General features: G+C 40.4%; 1 protein-coding gene across 1 annotated transcript in view; it reads left to right on the plus strand.

Moving 5' to 3' along the window:
* LOC137172973 (sodium channel protein type 3 subunit alpha-like) overlaps positions 1 to 16,268 on the plus strand; it is a 243,866-nt gene that overhangs the window by 53,096 nt on the left and 174,502 nt on the right. The window contains exons 2-4 of the mRNA XM_067577634.1: positions 5,113 to 5,277; positions 5,683 to 5,826; positions 8,379 to 8,496. Of these exons, the coding sequence (XP_067433735.1) occupies positions 5,155 to 5,277; positions 5,683 to 5,826; positions 8,379 to 8,496 (385 nt within the window). The 5' untranslated portion in view covers positions 5,113 to 5,154. The remainder of the gene's footprint in view (positions 1 to 5,112; positions 5,278 to 5,682; positions 5,827 to 8,378; positions 8,497 to 16,268) is intronic.

Below are 16,268 nucleotides of genomic sequence, written 5' to 3' on the forward strand. Positions count from 1 at the left end.
CTGTTGAATGTGTGTGAGGGTTTTTATTAAAGGTGAACTTTCCACCTCCAGTGTGTGTTTCCAGGTGTTTTCTGAGTAAAAAGCAGTGTAAACCCTGTAAAAGTAAAAACATCTGCAGGTTAGCAGACCTCTGTAGCTCCTCGTCTCTGCTGGAGACCACGATGACTATGATTGACTTTCTAAAGCCGCATCAGTGACACCTCATGACGTGGTCTTTGATGCTTGGACAGTAACGAACATTAGACAGATTTCACATTTTCACGTCACTTCCTTGACAAACACCTTGCAGAGCCTTGAAAGTTACACAGCTTATATTATGACTTATTTTATATGCTAGTCAGTCTATAAATAAAGTTATTTTCAAGTCATATGAGATGAATGTGATGGTTGCAGCATTTTAAACGACTGAATAGGTAAAATTTTCTGGTCTGCGGAGTGTAAATGACTCTGTTTACATGCTGTTTGTTTATCATACATGGTGCAACCAGGCGACATGTTTTATACGTGTTCATAAAGGAACCTGCATGATACTATCAACACGCATGTGTAGACGGTAGTGAATGTCTGACTACATGAAACATGAAACATGTAGGGAATTAATGTGTTGTGTCATATGGCTGCAGATTTATGGACACACACACACACACACCGAAGCCCACAGTGTTCTGTCTGTGAGTGTGTGTGTGTGTGTGTGTGTGTGCATGTGTGTGTGTGTGTGTGTCCTTCCTGAGGGCGATGCTTGTTTGGTTGGTGGGTCGTCTATGTCGGTGTTTTGACCCAGAAATCACTCTCTTTCTGTTTCATAACATCGTCGTCTCTTCACTCTCGGTGGCTGCAGTTAAAATCCGTCTGTTACTGAACTTCATCACACACACGTCCAACCGTTCAAACTAATTCACTTTGTGTGACGTCTAAATTAAAACGAGAGGACGAAACCTGCTTCTTTCGAGGTTATTATCCACCGATAAAAGTCTAAACTAAAAAATGTAAAAATTTAGTTTTCATATCTGCGATAAAAGTTAAAGAAAATGAAATGACTCGTCTGCTGCAGAAAAGGCAAGATGCAAAAAATTGTATGTTTTACTTTTTACTTTTCTTTCTTTCCGTTGTATTTTCATTATTAGGCAGCACAGCACTGACATTAAACATGTTGTAATGAGTTCAGTCTTTATTAAAGACTAAAGGTCTGGTTGCAACAGAACATAGTAGAAAACAACAATAACATAAAGACTCAACGGGAAAGAAAACATCATTAAAAATGAGTCAAAAACACTGGAAGCTCTGAACAGATATGAAAGTTTCTGTTCAGTAATTTGCGGAGATTAAAGTGAATTTTTGTGCAGCAGAAATGTTTTTTTTTCTGTTCTGTTCTCACGACTTTGGGAATGCATTACGTCGGGGGGGATGGGGGGGGGGGTCCTGTCAAGTATAGAGGTACAAACAAACGTGTACGTGACCGAGTGTTGGAGCAAAATGGAAACCAGTTCATCAGGAGCTACTGTACTTGACATACGTGTGTGTGTGTGTGTGTGTGTGTGTGTGTGTGTGTGTGTGTGTGTGTGTGTGTGTGACTGGGTGGATGACAGCTTTTGATAAGAATGGAAAACAGAGCTAGATTTTCCTTTGATGTGGACACACACACACACACACACACACACATGCACAAACACACACACACACACACACACACTTCAGAAATCAGATTTGGGAGCTGTGAAGAATAAATGCATGAAGGGTTGAAAAACGAGGCCTGTCTAATCATTCAATTAGGATACAAGGCAGATGGTCTGGACACACACACACACACACACACACACACACACACACACACACACACACACACACACACACACACACAGTTTGTCAGTCTTGCTCTCCTCTGACTCTTGTGACTCTCTGTGTGTAATCCTATAGTCAATCTCTCTCTCTCTCTCTCTCTCATTGCAATCTATACTCGATCGCCCTGTTTCCGAGTGTTAATTAGACACTACTGGCGGCCTATATACTTCATTACCTGGACATCCCATAATAATTATCTGACTGTAAATCTGGATATGGAAACATAATGTTTTACTGCATCGTTCTCATGTTGTATAATTAAAAGTATGAAGATGTGAGACGTGAGGAGTTCAGGTATCAGGACTTGCTGTGGGACGATTCATGACTCCAGGGTTGTATTTACTGTATTAAATGATATAAGGCTGCAACTAACAATTATTTTCATTAATTGATGAATCATTTATCATCTATTAATTGGCTGTTGTAATTTCTTAGAGCCTGAAGTGACGTCTGCAAATGTTTTGTTTTGTCTGATCAACAGTTTAGTTTCATGCTCGACTCATAAAAGCTTCAAATTCTCCAAATATTTAACATTTTTCTGTCAAAAATGACTATAAAGATTATTTGATTATCAAAATAGTTGCAGAATAATTTTCCGTCAATCGACTAATCGTTGCAGTTCTATAATAATAAACAGCTGTGTGTAACAGAGGCATCGTCTGTCTGCTGTGTTTTTTATGTTTTTCTGAGTAACGAGTGACTCCGATGCTCAGATGAACTCAAAGACTCAACCTGAAGTCAAAGTAACACAGTTATTAACTTTAGAGAGTCTGAACACTAACATTAACTCTAACAGCTGATGTGCTTCCTGCTCTGAAACATCTCAACTATCTGTGTGTGTTTATATGTTAAAGAGTCTATATTTATATTCTGAGGCTCTACTGGAATATTAAAATAAAAATGCTGCTTTTAGCTTCTCAAATGAGATGATTTAATGCTTTTTTCTGTGTCATACATGACAGTAAACTGATGTATTTGGGTTTTGAACTGTTGTTCTGACAATATCAGACATTTCAAGACGTAACCTTTGACTCTGGGACATTTTAACAGGCATTTTCACTATTTTCTGACATTTTATAGACAAAACAACTAATCGATTAATCGTGAAAATAATCAGCAGATTAATAAATAATGAAAATAATCATTAGTTGCAGTCCTGGAAAGGATTCAGATTTGAGAAGTGGATACGAAACTGGATTTGGATTCAATAAAATGCCATTTGACCACACAAAGAGTCACATGATATCTTCTTCTGGTTGTCATTAAAATGTAGGAGCAGAATCTCGCTAATATGATTAAAAATCAAAATTCGGGTCAGAACTTAGTCAAATAAAATTAAAATTTAAGCCAAAATCAAAAAGTACTCCTACAGTAATTCAATTTTAGGATATTTTACATATTCTTCTTGTGATAAATATCCTACTGTACCGCCACCATAACTATCTGTAAAACTAAATGTCACATAACTGTAGAGCTGTTTACATGCAGTAGTTTGGTATCTTGTTATCTTATAACACTCTGCTGTGTCGTGGAGCTTTGTGAAGGTGTTCAGCGTGTCACTGTTGTTAGCGTTCGAGGCGTCGAGCAGCAGAGCAGGTGTGATTGTGCTTCATCAGGTCGTAGAGAGTTTTCAGACTGATTGCCGCCTTCTCAAACGGTCCGAGCTTGCTGGCGGATAATGAGCGAGGTGAAGCCGTGGGCCGTCCGGAGCGGCGGGGGGGAGGGGTGGGGGGGGGGGGGCGGTGTCTCAGAGGAACGTAATCATCCTGCCGGTGAAGAAGCCGTTCAATCACGGCTCCGTCCCGACGCTCGGAGACACTCCAGGCACTCGAATCAAACGCTCCTCATCTCATGACTCAAGGATTCAAAATATACTCAACAAGTGTTTTAGCAGGCTGCCCGCAACCAGTTTGTTCTAGTGCCGGGAATTTACCTTCATCACTGGAGGAGAAGGCCACTGTTATTTACAGTTTATTTACTATTCCCCCAAAATACTAACAATAAATTGATCCTACTAACCAGTGTTGTGTGTGATATATATATATATATATATATATATATATATATATATATATATCTTATTCCTCTAGAGCTTTGCAAGTATTTAGTTTCATGATATATCAGATAAATGAAAGAATGTATTTTAGTTTTGACTTATGAGTTAATTGTACTATAAAATAATTGTGTAAAAAGTAGTTTGAAGCTGTGTGAACTCTGATAAATTGCCTCAAGTGATGTCACTTGAGTCAGCGTCGGCTGCGGTTTGAAAGTAAAATAATCTGGAGGTTTCCCTGCTGGAGGCTAACAGCTACTAGCATAACACACCTGAATCTCCAGCTGAACTGTCGGCGGTTGAGCTGCATTGTGGGTAATGCAGGTGTTGCACCCTCAAAACGGAGTAGGGCTACTTTCCATTTTCTTGTGACAACTTTTATTTTAGGCTCGGTTCAGTTACAAAGAATACTGTTTGTTTTTTGTTTTTTTTTAACAACAGAGAAAAACTTTCGGCTCACAACAACAACACACTTTTTTTTTTTTTTTTAGAATTTCTCTTAAAGGGGCAGCGCTCCAACAAATGCAACTTCCTCTAATGACAAAATATGACACTATTATAGCCACGTGATGCCTAATATGTTAGCAGAAATGTTAACAGAATAAAAGAATATATAAACATCTATAATTACACCGTAAACATAAATTCAAGACAACCTTTTGCCAGTTGTACCTTCTTCTTCTAGGATGCAACATAGACAATATCTCTGCCTCTGCTGCATCCATTTAGATTTAGTCTGACTGTTGTTGGAGTTCAAAGATAAATCTACTGATGACTCCTTTAAAGGGTTAATTGATTATGATGGTCAGCTGCTGTTAACAGGTGGAACTGGTGCAGTGTTTGACCTCTTATTAGCACTGTTGCAGTTTTCTGTTTGTTTGTTAAAAGTGACAATAAGCCGCTTGGATGCAACAGTATCTGCAGCTGTGATGTGGACAGATTCATTTCCTCAATGTCTCTTCTTATTGATTATTGGCCAAATGTAGGAAATTTGATGTCCAGATATTTTGAGCAGCTTCTTGACGTTTGGTAGCAATGTTGTTGAAAGGCATTCTGGGTAATGTAGGAAACCTCTTACTGTAGTAGACAAAAACTTCACCAAAAGCAGAAAAAAATCAGGATTTTAAAGAGTTTCCTATTGATTATTAGTGATGTATTAATCCCGTCTGTGTGTGTGTGTGTGTGTGTGTGTGTGTGTGTGTGTGTGTGTGTGTGTGCAGCTGGTATACTGGGCCAGTCAGCAGCAGGATCAGGATGAGAAGATGGCTGGCTGTGTGTTTCCAATGGGACCAGAGAGCTTTCAGCGCTTCACGCCGGACTCCCTGGCGGCCATCGAACAGCGCATCGCCCAGGAGGAGGCCCGACGCAAAAAACACTACCAGGAGGTACACACACACACACACACACACACACACATAGTTCCATCATTTCAGAGGACATTACATTGACTTACATTCATTTCCTGGAGACTTATCCTAACCTTAACATAACATAAGAAGGGAGGCGAGTCCCCACAACATGACTGTGTAAACAAATTTACGTCCCCACAACACGAGGAATACCTGGACCACACACACACATACACACACACACACACACACACACACACCAAACATCCAGGATGGTTTATCATTAATTAACCGAGTGGAAACAGGAATCAAAAGATTATGATGGAGTGTGAAACTTCAATAAAATAGAGCGATGTGAGGCTGTATCACTGGGCAGATGTTGCTGAGTTGGTGATGTTGTTTGCGTGTGTGTGTGTGTGTGTGTGCGTGTGTGCGTGTCAGGACCTGGGCGACGTGCAGATCCCCCGGCCCCGGCCCGACCTGGAGGCAGGAAAACAGCTGCCGCGCATCTTCGCCGACATCCCGTCTCATCTGGTGGGCGTTCCCCTGGAAGACATCGACCCATACTACTTCAAAGACCAGAGGGTAGGTCACCCAACGTGTGTGTGTGTGTGTGTGTGTGTGTGTGTTTTTGTTAGTGTGTGTGTGTGGATGAAGGTTTTTTTGGAAATACCCCCCTCTCTCTCTCTCTCTCTCTCTCTGTCTTTCCTGTTGGAGAATCCCTGGAAGATAAATCGACTCTTCGGTAGCGTACTTCACTGAAGACTAGAGGGGAGGTGACCAAGTGTGTGTGTGTGTGTGTGTGTGTGTGTATGTGTGTGTGTGTGAGTGAGAGAGAGACAGGGAGAGAAGAAGACAAAATGAAAGCAAGGAAAGAGGAGAGACATTGTGTCCCCTCTCCTTCTCTTTCTCCTCCACAGCTCACCTCCGTCTTCTCTGTTCTTTCCCTGCTTACAGCTGGTATGAACATGTGATCTGTTCCTGGATAACGACGTCTCTAATTTGTCACTTTCTCTCTTTCTGTCCTTTCTGTCTTTTCGCTGCTCTCTAGTGAAGTTTCTCTCCGGAGAGTTTTCCTCATCCTTCATTCCTTTCTGTCTCTCTCAGTTTCTCTTTTCCTCACGTTGCCTCTCTCGCTCTCTCTCTCTCTCCGTTTAGCTCAGGTGTGTTTGTCTCCTCTGGGTTTTAACTAGAAAAAGCATCATCCAGGGTGAACACACACACACACACACACACACACACACACACACAGTTTTTGGGTTTTAGCTAGGGCAGGGTTTCAGGATTTTATCTCAAACTGAAATATAATATTCATTTTATTTTTATTGGGATTTAAAGGAAAATTCTGGTTTATTTCAACCTTACATAGTTACTGTGGGTGTAAATCCTTCTGTGGTAGCCATGGTGGTTAATCCAGACGCTACTTCCTGTGTCAGAGACCAGCATTTGAAATAATCATGAATAATCATGTTTATTTGTAAAGATGGAGGAGTCAAATGTCTGTCTGAACTGCTGCGTCTCGCACGCTTGTAGCGTCCACACAGGAAATGTGTCTGCTGCGGCGCTTCTGCCACTGGCAGCCTTATCTTTCTATCGTGTTCCTTGTCTATTTCTGCTGAGAACCGCACGCGTCACGCGGAGAAAATAGGCGAGACCTCAAATCTGTAGATGAAGCGACGCAGCAGCCTCGCGTGAGTCTGTCTCCTGCGGGCTGTGTAGCCGCTCGAACCTGTTAACATGGCGCCGAAATGAAAAGCAAGAGGTTCCGTGACGCACACGCGCTGCTAACGCATCCAGTGTGTCCCAGGCGTTAGCACGACCCACAGAGTCACAATAATCACCACATTTATAGGATGTACGTTGAAATAAAGAGAAATCTACAGAGTTGCATCTGTAGATTTTAGTGCGGAGGAGTGTGGAGGCTGGTATGAACTTCTTTAGCGGGTTCTCTTTCTTTTTTCATTCTTCATACAACTATTTCTGCCACTTTTCATGTGCAACACGACAAATTCCTCCCAGGAGAGACGGTCTGAAAATGAGCAGCATTATTCCGCCTTCATGTGCAGCTCCCGAGCAGATATAAACACTTTTACCTTCAGATGTGGTCGGATGGGAATGTTAACTAAGTGCAGAATTTAGGTTTGTAAACTACTTGATTTTGTTCACTGGGAACATTTTTTCCGTTCCAGAAAGGACAGAACTTCGTCACGAGAGACAGGGTTAACATCCTCCATGTGTTTAGGTTTAGACTACAACAACACTTTGGTTAAAGGAATAGTTCAACATTTTGGGAAATGTGTGTATTTCTTGCTAAAAGTTAGACGTGAAGATTGAAACTGTTTTCATGAAGCTACTGCTGGTTGTTTTTTTTTAGCTTAGCTTAGCATAAAGACTAGAAACAAGGGTAAACTGTTAGCGTCTGACCAAAAGTAACAAGAACAGCCTTCTAGCACATCTAACGCTCACTAATTAACATATTATATCTCAGTTGTTTAATCTGTACAACGAGTCAGCTGCAACTAACGATTATTTTTCCGATTAATCTATAAAATGTGAGAAAATACTGAATAACGTCTGTTATAATTTCACAACCCAAGTCGACGTCTTCATATGTCTGGTTTTGTTTGATCAAAGATGTTAACTAACTGTAGGAGACACGAAAAACACATAAAATCCTCACATTTGAGAAGCTTGAACCAGTAAATATTCTGAGCGACTCATCTAAAAACGCTCATACTTCTCTGTCAGTCCATGAAATCTGCGGTTTTGTGTCCAAGTCAGAGGCTTCAGCCAAAAAACACCAAACAATAGCTGCCTCAATTTATAAAAAAAAAAAAATGACACAAAGAATGAGAACAATTCACTGTCTTTTCCAACAATATGTCTAGACAGCGTTCCCAAAATAACACTGGAAGTCTTTTACCTTTTGTTTAAAATGTTGATGTCTTGTCGTTCTCAGAATAAAACTACATCTTCTCCAAATGTATCTGTTATATTATGAAAACATAGTATCATGAATGCATTTATTTCTTCTGTCTTACCCTATTTCAACATATGTAAAATAATGTTTGTAGTTTATTTTCCAACAATATATCTACTAACATATACTTTTCCTCTTTCTTTCTCTTCTCTTGCAGACCTTCATAGTCCTGAACAAAGGGAAGGCCATCTTCCGTTTCAGTGCCACATCAGCTCTCTACATCTTCAGCCCTTTCCACCCCATCCGCAGAATCGCCATCAAGATCCTGGTTCACTCATATCCTTACACAGTCCTGTATGTTCACTCTGCATGGCGTCTGTACGATACCCTACTGACCGCAGGGAGATGTCTGCAGGGAGCTCAGAGGTCAGAGGTCAGTCACAGAGCGGCACCGAGGGCGACTCTGAGGGCAGTGTGGCTGTAAACACAAACAAATAGACGGAGGTTGGGTTGGTTTGTCGCTGCGGGCGTCTGAAGCCTCGTCACAGCTTCGGCCTCACGTTGTTGTGTGTTATATCGTTGCAATGAATGATGGGAGGCAAGAGGAATCCTCATTAGAAAATACAGCTATGAAGTTATATCGTAAGTGACGTATAAATATTTAAAACTGACAGAAGATGATGTATGTGTTTGTTTATTTATCTGTTTATTGGTTTATTTAACAGGGACATTAATAAACATTGGTGTAAATGTGCCAGACGCTACTCTTCATCTGTAGATCTTTAAAAAAGAATATATGAGTTAAAATTACAAAGTTATTGAGATCATAATATTTATAAGCACTCAGGGCAATAATAAAAGGAGAAAAGCATATTAATGTTAATAAAGAATGTACAGTAGACGTTATACTAGACTGTCAGGTAGTAATTAAAACACAAACACAATACAAGACAAGCAAAGCAATGAAATGTGAATATTAATGTTAATATAAATATTGACTGAGCTGCGTTATTAGACACTAACTGAAACATACAAAGCAGAAGCAAACATCAAATACATGAATGTATTAAACAGACAAACAACAGACTGAGTGAATAAATGATGACGTCATGAATCATGTGACTGAAACGTCACTGAAGAGCTGAAACATCAGATCTGTCTGGAGCGATGATGAGGAGACTGTAACCTTCCTCACATCAACACATGAAACTAACAGAAACGTCATATTTCCATCATGTTTTCCATCGTTTCAGCTTTGACTGTCACTCTGTTAATGACGTCATCTCGTTGTGTCTTCTTCTTCTTCTGCGACGGTTTAACGGCACCGACTGGAGGATTAGTTTATCTGCTGATATTCACACAAAAGCAGTGGACGGAAACACACATTCATTTTCATTTTCTTTTGCCAATTTTCTGGAAGTTAAGTTAAAATCTGCATTTACAGTTCGATGGAAAGCAAACTTACAGCTGATATAAAACAACATGCCTGCTAGTTTCACTCTCTGTATTTATCATAGTGCAGACGTAGTGTTGTATCGGCATCTTTATGAAAAAGATTTGATCTGACAAACACTAAATACACACTAACACCTGATCTGAGACATTCAGACTATATACAGTACGGATCGACATGATCACATGATCACATGATCACATGATCACATGCAGTTAAACAATTATTTTCATTTTCTCGATTAGTCGATTGGTCTTTAAAATGTCAGAAAATGGTGAAAAATGTCGATTTCTGTCTCCGAAAACTCAAGGTGACACATTTGAGAGGCTTCAATCAGAGAATTTGAACTTTCAGTGATTAATCGATTATCAAAATTAAATTTCTGTCAATCAACTAATCAATTAATCGACTAATTATTGCAGCTCTACACATCGACCATGTTTTGTATTTGGTCTCTCTTGCTTTTTTTCTCTCTTTCTCAGCAAAGACGTCAAATTTTGGCGTCATTTAAATGTGTTTTGATGGATAAAACAAATGTTTAAACATCAGAATCCACCAAATACAGAAATACAGAAAGTACCAGAAGAGTTTAACCAACTTTATCTTTACGACAGCGGGGTCCCTGAACGCGTCTCTGCTCTCAGTTTAAAGATCTGGAGTGTCTGTGCTGACAGGTTAGCATACACAACGGTCTGTGATGGGTTATATGCAGTTTAGCTTATACTATGTTGAGTGATCGCAGGCTTTAACTGCAAAACAAAACACGTCTTGTACTCGTTATTTCAACATTAAATCTTGACCAACTATATGATGCTAAAACTAAAAGATGAATTAGTGTTAAATTTGCTTTGGAGTTGATTTATTGAGGCTCTAATAGGGTTTTTAATGTCATTTGTGACTTGTTTACATGGTTATTAATGGTTAGTTTGTATGTAAAGTTTATTAAAGGAATCATTAACACCTTCAGCTGGACTCAGTATGACATCACCAGTTAATAAAACCTTGAGAGAAACTATGGATTTAAAGATGAAGTGATAATAGTGAGCTCCTGTCCTGCTAAATGACTTTAATGTTGGTGGGCTCTGCATTAATTAAGTAAAGATAAATGTAAAGGTGATGATATTCTTAAAGAATATGTGATTCATGGAGTTTAGTTTAGACTATTTTAAATGAAACATGCAACAGTTTAGCATTAAGATCAATTATCAGGATCTATCATAGAGATTATAGGCTATTACATAATATTAATCACATGTTATCAATTATATTTACTGCACTTTAACCATGTTTAGCTGCTTCACATTGTCTTTACCTCCTGAATCCTCTCTGAAAGTGAAGAGTTTATACTGGATCCTACAGCTGGACGCTTTCCAGACACACGTAAAGGAATAACAGTGACTCTTTGTGTGTGTGTGTGTGTGTGTGTGTGTGTGTGTGTGTGTGTGTGTGTGTGTGTGTGTGTTTGAATCAGAGAGCTCGTCTTGTTGGTTGTATTTCTAAGCCAGATATCATCCTGAGCTGTCTGCAGAGCCATAAACATGACCAGTAAATATTACCCAGCCTTCATCAAGGTGGTTTCTGCTCTCTCTCTCTCTCTCTCTCTCACACACACACACACACACACACACACACACACACACACACACACACACACACACACACACACAGTGCATGGGTGGTTGGGCCAAAATCTGAAGCCCTTTTCAGACAGTGGATACATACATTAACACTGCCGGCTTCATCTATCTCGTTAAGTGAGGAGTTGCTGCTTCCAAATTGTTTTCCCAGTTTGTTTTCCTATTTCATTTTGTCTTTAAAGTGGCTATAATCGATATAATCAATATTTTTTATAACTCTACAGTCTGATCTGTCAGTGTGTAATGTGTTTGGCTCGTAGTGATGAACCTACAGAGAATTATCAGTGACTCTGCAGCTCCTCTCGGCTTTACGGAGCTTTATAGTGAGTTTCAGCTCATTGTTTATCTGTCCGGCTGCAACTTTACTGTTCTGGTTCACTCTCAGCGTCTCATAGCGTCGTTTTCAGAGGAAAAGCTGTAAAAAGCCACTGTACACTACCTGCTCAGCATCAAACAGACACAGTTAGCTGTAGACTAGCTGGTGAACATAGTGGAGCATTTAGCAGCTAAAGAGCCAGATATTTCCCTCAGGAGTTGGTAGAGAGTAAAAACAGAGCTAAAAGAAACTTAATGTTAAGACTTAATACTCCTAAAAACAAGTCTGACATCACAGACACACACATTTAAAAAATATTAAATATATTTTGCAACACATTTCGATGCATCTGAATATAACTAGTCTAACCTACTGTATAAATAATTAAAATGTTTGAAAATAAAATACCTTAAAAAAGAAATAATTTTAACTGTCATGAGACAACTAAAGGATGTAAAGTTTTGCAGATGTAAGATTCTTTTTTTCCAGGGTTAGGGGTTAGGGTTATGGTAAGGTTAGGGTAGGGTTAGGGTTAGGTTAACCCTAACCCTAAATGAGGGACAGTTTAAACTTAACACTCAACTTTTTGTGCAAAATCTGAAGTAATTACATTTATAGAGTGTATAGAAAGACATCTGTCAGTGTTTACTTCATCTTGTGAAATTTGTAGCAAAAACAAAAGCATTGCATTTTATATTTTTGGTCATTATAACTCAAACGGCCTGAAAATATGTGAAAACATTAGTTTAACTTATGTTAAACATAACAAGGAAAACATGTGGTTTTGGATGATGGTTGGATTACCTCCAGCTGCGGGATTTCGGCCTGCCGTCAGTCCCTTTCCCACACGCCGCGAGCTCCAGACGCCACGCCAACATGACAGATATTACTTCACACCCAAAACTCAACAAACCCCCATCACCTCACCTCACACTCCTCTATTTTTACTGTGGGAGGTGGCTACTGGTGTTGAGAGATGTCGCGCCGGCGGACACGACGCTGTTGTCAGGGGGATAAGTAGGTGAAGAGGTCTGCAACGGAGGTGTGGTGATGCTGATGTGCTGGGTGTGTATGTGTGTGTGTGCGTGTGTGAGTGTGTTGTGTGTGTGGGGGGGTGTCCCTACAACTCATGGTGGTGGAGTAGACTTATAGTATGTGTGTGTGTGTGTGTGTGTTTGTGTGTCAGTGTTTTTTGATCAAGTGTGTTCTGGATTGCGGCCCGACCACGGTGGCGCCACAGTGACAAGCTGTGGTGTGAGGTGGACACACACACACGCACACACACACACACACCCACACACACACACATACACACACACACACACCCACACACACACACACACACAGTTCATTTAGTTGCAGATTGTGTTTTTGCTGTTTTCTCAGTTTAAACGCCAAACACAGACTGTTTGGACTACATATCCCACTGGGCTTTGCTCCGAGGGATTTTTGGTTTTGTGTCCCATGAGGCTTTGCTGTGGGACCCCAAAGCTGCACTGCAACAACCAGCTGTGTGTCTGAAGTGTCACGGCGTGATGCTTCTGTGGTGTCGCTGATTTAAACTGTGTAAAAAAAGAATTCACTGGCTTTTTAAAAGTGATGTTTAGTAGATTATAATCTGTATTTTAATGGCATTTGATGACTATATTTTCAATATATGACTGCTTAAAAACATGCAAACAGTGAGTTACATAAAGTAGTGCATTAGTACTGCAGTGATGGTTCGTCTGTATGTGAGCTTTAATGTCACATCCAGTAGCTTTAAATCATGTTGCATTCATTTTATATTAGCACAAAGTTAAACACAATGTTTGCAAGTCTCAAGTCCTTTGGTGTAGTCTAAGCAAACTGCACGTCATTTGTGAGACTTTTCCAGCTGTTAAAATGACACATTTGAACATTTTTCATTTAAAACTGTGTTAATATTGTTTAAAAACAAGCTCAGTGCTGCTTTCTGCTGCTGCCATGTGAAGTAGTTACATGTTAACTGTGGTTTGATCTGTTTTCATGATAGAACAGGATGTTCCGGTTCAGTGTAGGTTGTTGTTGTTGTTGTTGTTGTGGGCAAGTATGTGGCTCATAAATAAGACTTGTGGGATTTTCTTTTAACAGATCAATCATAACATGAGACTTTGAGGATGAACTGCAGTGATTTTGTGTTTCCAGTCGTTCTCTGTGTAAGAAGCAGTATTAAGCCTTTTGTGGCTCCAGAGGGAGCTGCTGTGAAATCTGATCAATCACTTCAAGTGATGTCACTTAATAATACGTTTATTTATAGAGCAGTTTTCAAGCAGTAAGCATAAAGAGCTTTCAAGTGAGAAACTCAAACATAAACAACATTTAGGACAATTGCAAGAGGTAGAAGACAATTAGTTATAATATTTAAGTATTAAATATAAACAGGACCAGTCAACAGTTTGGACTCACCGTTCTTCTCTCTTCAATGAAAGTATGTCCAAACTTTTTACTGGTACTGTATGTAGATATATATATATATATATATATGTATATATGTATACTATATATATATAACTCTGATATATATATATATATATATATATATATATATATATATATATATATACAGAAATAACTCGCAGACATTAATTAACATTAGGAAGGAGTGAGGAAGGAGAGAGGAAGGAGTGAGGAAGAGTGAGGAAGGAGTGAGGAAGGAGTGAGGAAGGAGAGAAGAGGGAGTTAGGAAGGAGTGAGGAAGGAGTGAGGAAGGAGTGAGGAAGGAGTGAAGAGAGAGTTAGGAAGGAGTGAGGAAGGAGTGAAGAGAGAGTGAGGAAGGAGTGAGGAAGGAGTGAGGAAGGAGTGAAGAGAGAGTGAGGAAGGAGTGAGGAAGGAGTGAGGAAGGAGTGAAGAGAGAGTTAGGAAGGAGTGAGGAAGGAGTGAAGAGAGAGTGAGGAAGGAGTGAAGAGGGAGTTAGGAAGGAGTGAGGAAGGAGTGAAGAGAGAGTGAGGAAGGAGTGAAGAGGGAGTTAGGAAGGAGTGAGGAAGGAGTGAAGAGAGAGTGAGGAAGGAGTGAGGAAGGAGTGAGGAAGGAGTGAAGAGGTAGTTAGGAAGGAGTGAGGAAGGAGTGAAGAGGGAGTGAGGAAGGAGTGAGGAAGGAGTGAAGAGGGAGTGAGGAAGGAGTGAGGAAGGAGTGAAGAGGGAGTTAGGAAGGAGTGAGGAAGGAGTGAAGAGAGAGTTAGGAAGGAGTGAAGAGGTAGTTGGGAAGGAGTGAGGAAGAGTGAGGAAGGAGAGAGGAAGGAGTTAGGAAGGAGTGATGAAGGAGTGAGGAAGGAGTGAGGAAGGAGTGAAGAGAGAGTGAGGAAGGAGTGAGGAAGAGTGAGGAAGGAGTGAGGAAGGAGTGAGGAGGGAGTTAGGAAGGAGAGAGGAAGGAGAGAGGAAGGAGAGAGGAAGGAGAGAGGAAGGAGAGAGGAAGGAGTGAGGAAGGAGTGAAGAGGTAGTTAGGAAGGAGTGAGGAAGGAGTGAGGAAGAGTGAGGAAGGAGAGAGGAAGGTTGCTCGGCATCTCCAAGACTCAGCAAAACAGGAAGTTATCAATAAGATAGAAGCTGATTGGCTGATTACTAATAATACATTTTGAAGCAATAACTAAACCAAACAGTTTCAAGTTGAAACTTCTAGTAGTTTTAGATTATTGATAGATACAGATTGATTAAAGGGGGAAATTAAAGGGTTAAAGTTGAAATGGTTTGATCTTTAATGACTAAAGCTGAGAGCACGTCATTCTCATTAAACAATGACAGAAAGACGACAGAGAGGAAGGATGTGAGGAAGAGGAGAGAATGAAGGAGAAACACAAATGTGGAAAGAAGGAGAAAAATAAGGTGGATGTGGGAGGTGTAATGACATTACCGGTACGGTGGCCTGGGAGGTCCATAACAGCAGGGCTATCATTACGGCGTAATTAGCTCCTGGCTCTGCGGTGGCGGCGGCGGGGGGACATTTGCGTTGTTTGTCAATCTGTAACCGTATTATCTCGCCGCCTGCCACCGCGCTCCAGCAACATCATTACAGCCGGCACTCAATCAACAATTACCCCGCCGCTCAGACAACTTTTTCAGCTGGAGTTTGGGCCGCTTTCACACAGGGAGTATGTTCCTTCTGCCAAATTACAATAATTATGATTCATTTATAGCCGTGATTGACAGCTGAGCCACGTTGCACAAAGTCTCTCTCCCACCTCGTCGCGTGTAGCGTGCCGAACGAGGCAGGTGAAGGTGATATTTAACATGTATTCGCTGGCTTCTGACAGTTTGGAAAGTTACTGCTTCCCCATTATATGATGATTAGACAAGAGCAGCCCCCCCCCCCCCCCCCCCCTTTTTTCTCCCATCGGTGCTGTTAATGGCATATTAATTTGCTGTATTGAATGTGGCAGGCATCAGGAAGGGAGCGGTGAAACACACATGCTCGCTCCGTACGCAGCCTTTCAGTTCACTTCGTCTTTATTTAGCACTAATGGGAAATCAGTGAAAGGTATTTAAAAAAAAAAAAGCTTGTGTAAAAATCACTTTGGCATGTAGTCAGTACACACATGGCAGCAAAAAAAAAAAAGAGACGTTTATACATTTAAATTTCAGGCGTTAAGCTGACAATCTCCAGAGAGACTCACAGTGAGAGAACAAGTCATAAAAGCTTCAGTTACAATGAACATATTTCCATTTTACATTTGACTTGCTGCTCTTA

The sequence above is a fragment of the Thunnus thynnus genome, chromosome 21, assembly GCF_963924715.1.
Source record: "Thunnus thynnus chromosome 21, fThuThy2.1, whole genome shotgun sequence".
Classification (NCBI taxonomy): Eukaryota; Metazoa; Chordata; class Actinopteri; order Scombriformes; family Scombridae; genus Thunnus; species Thunnus thynnus.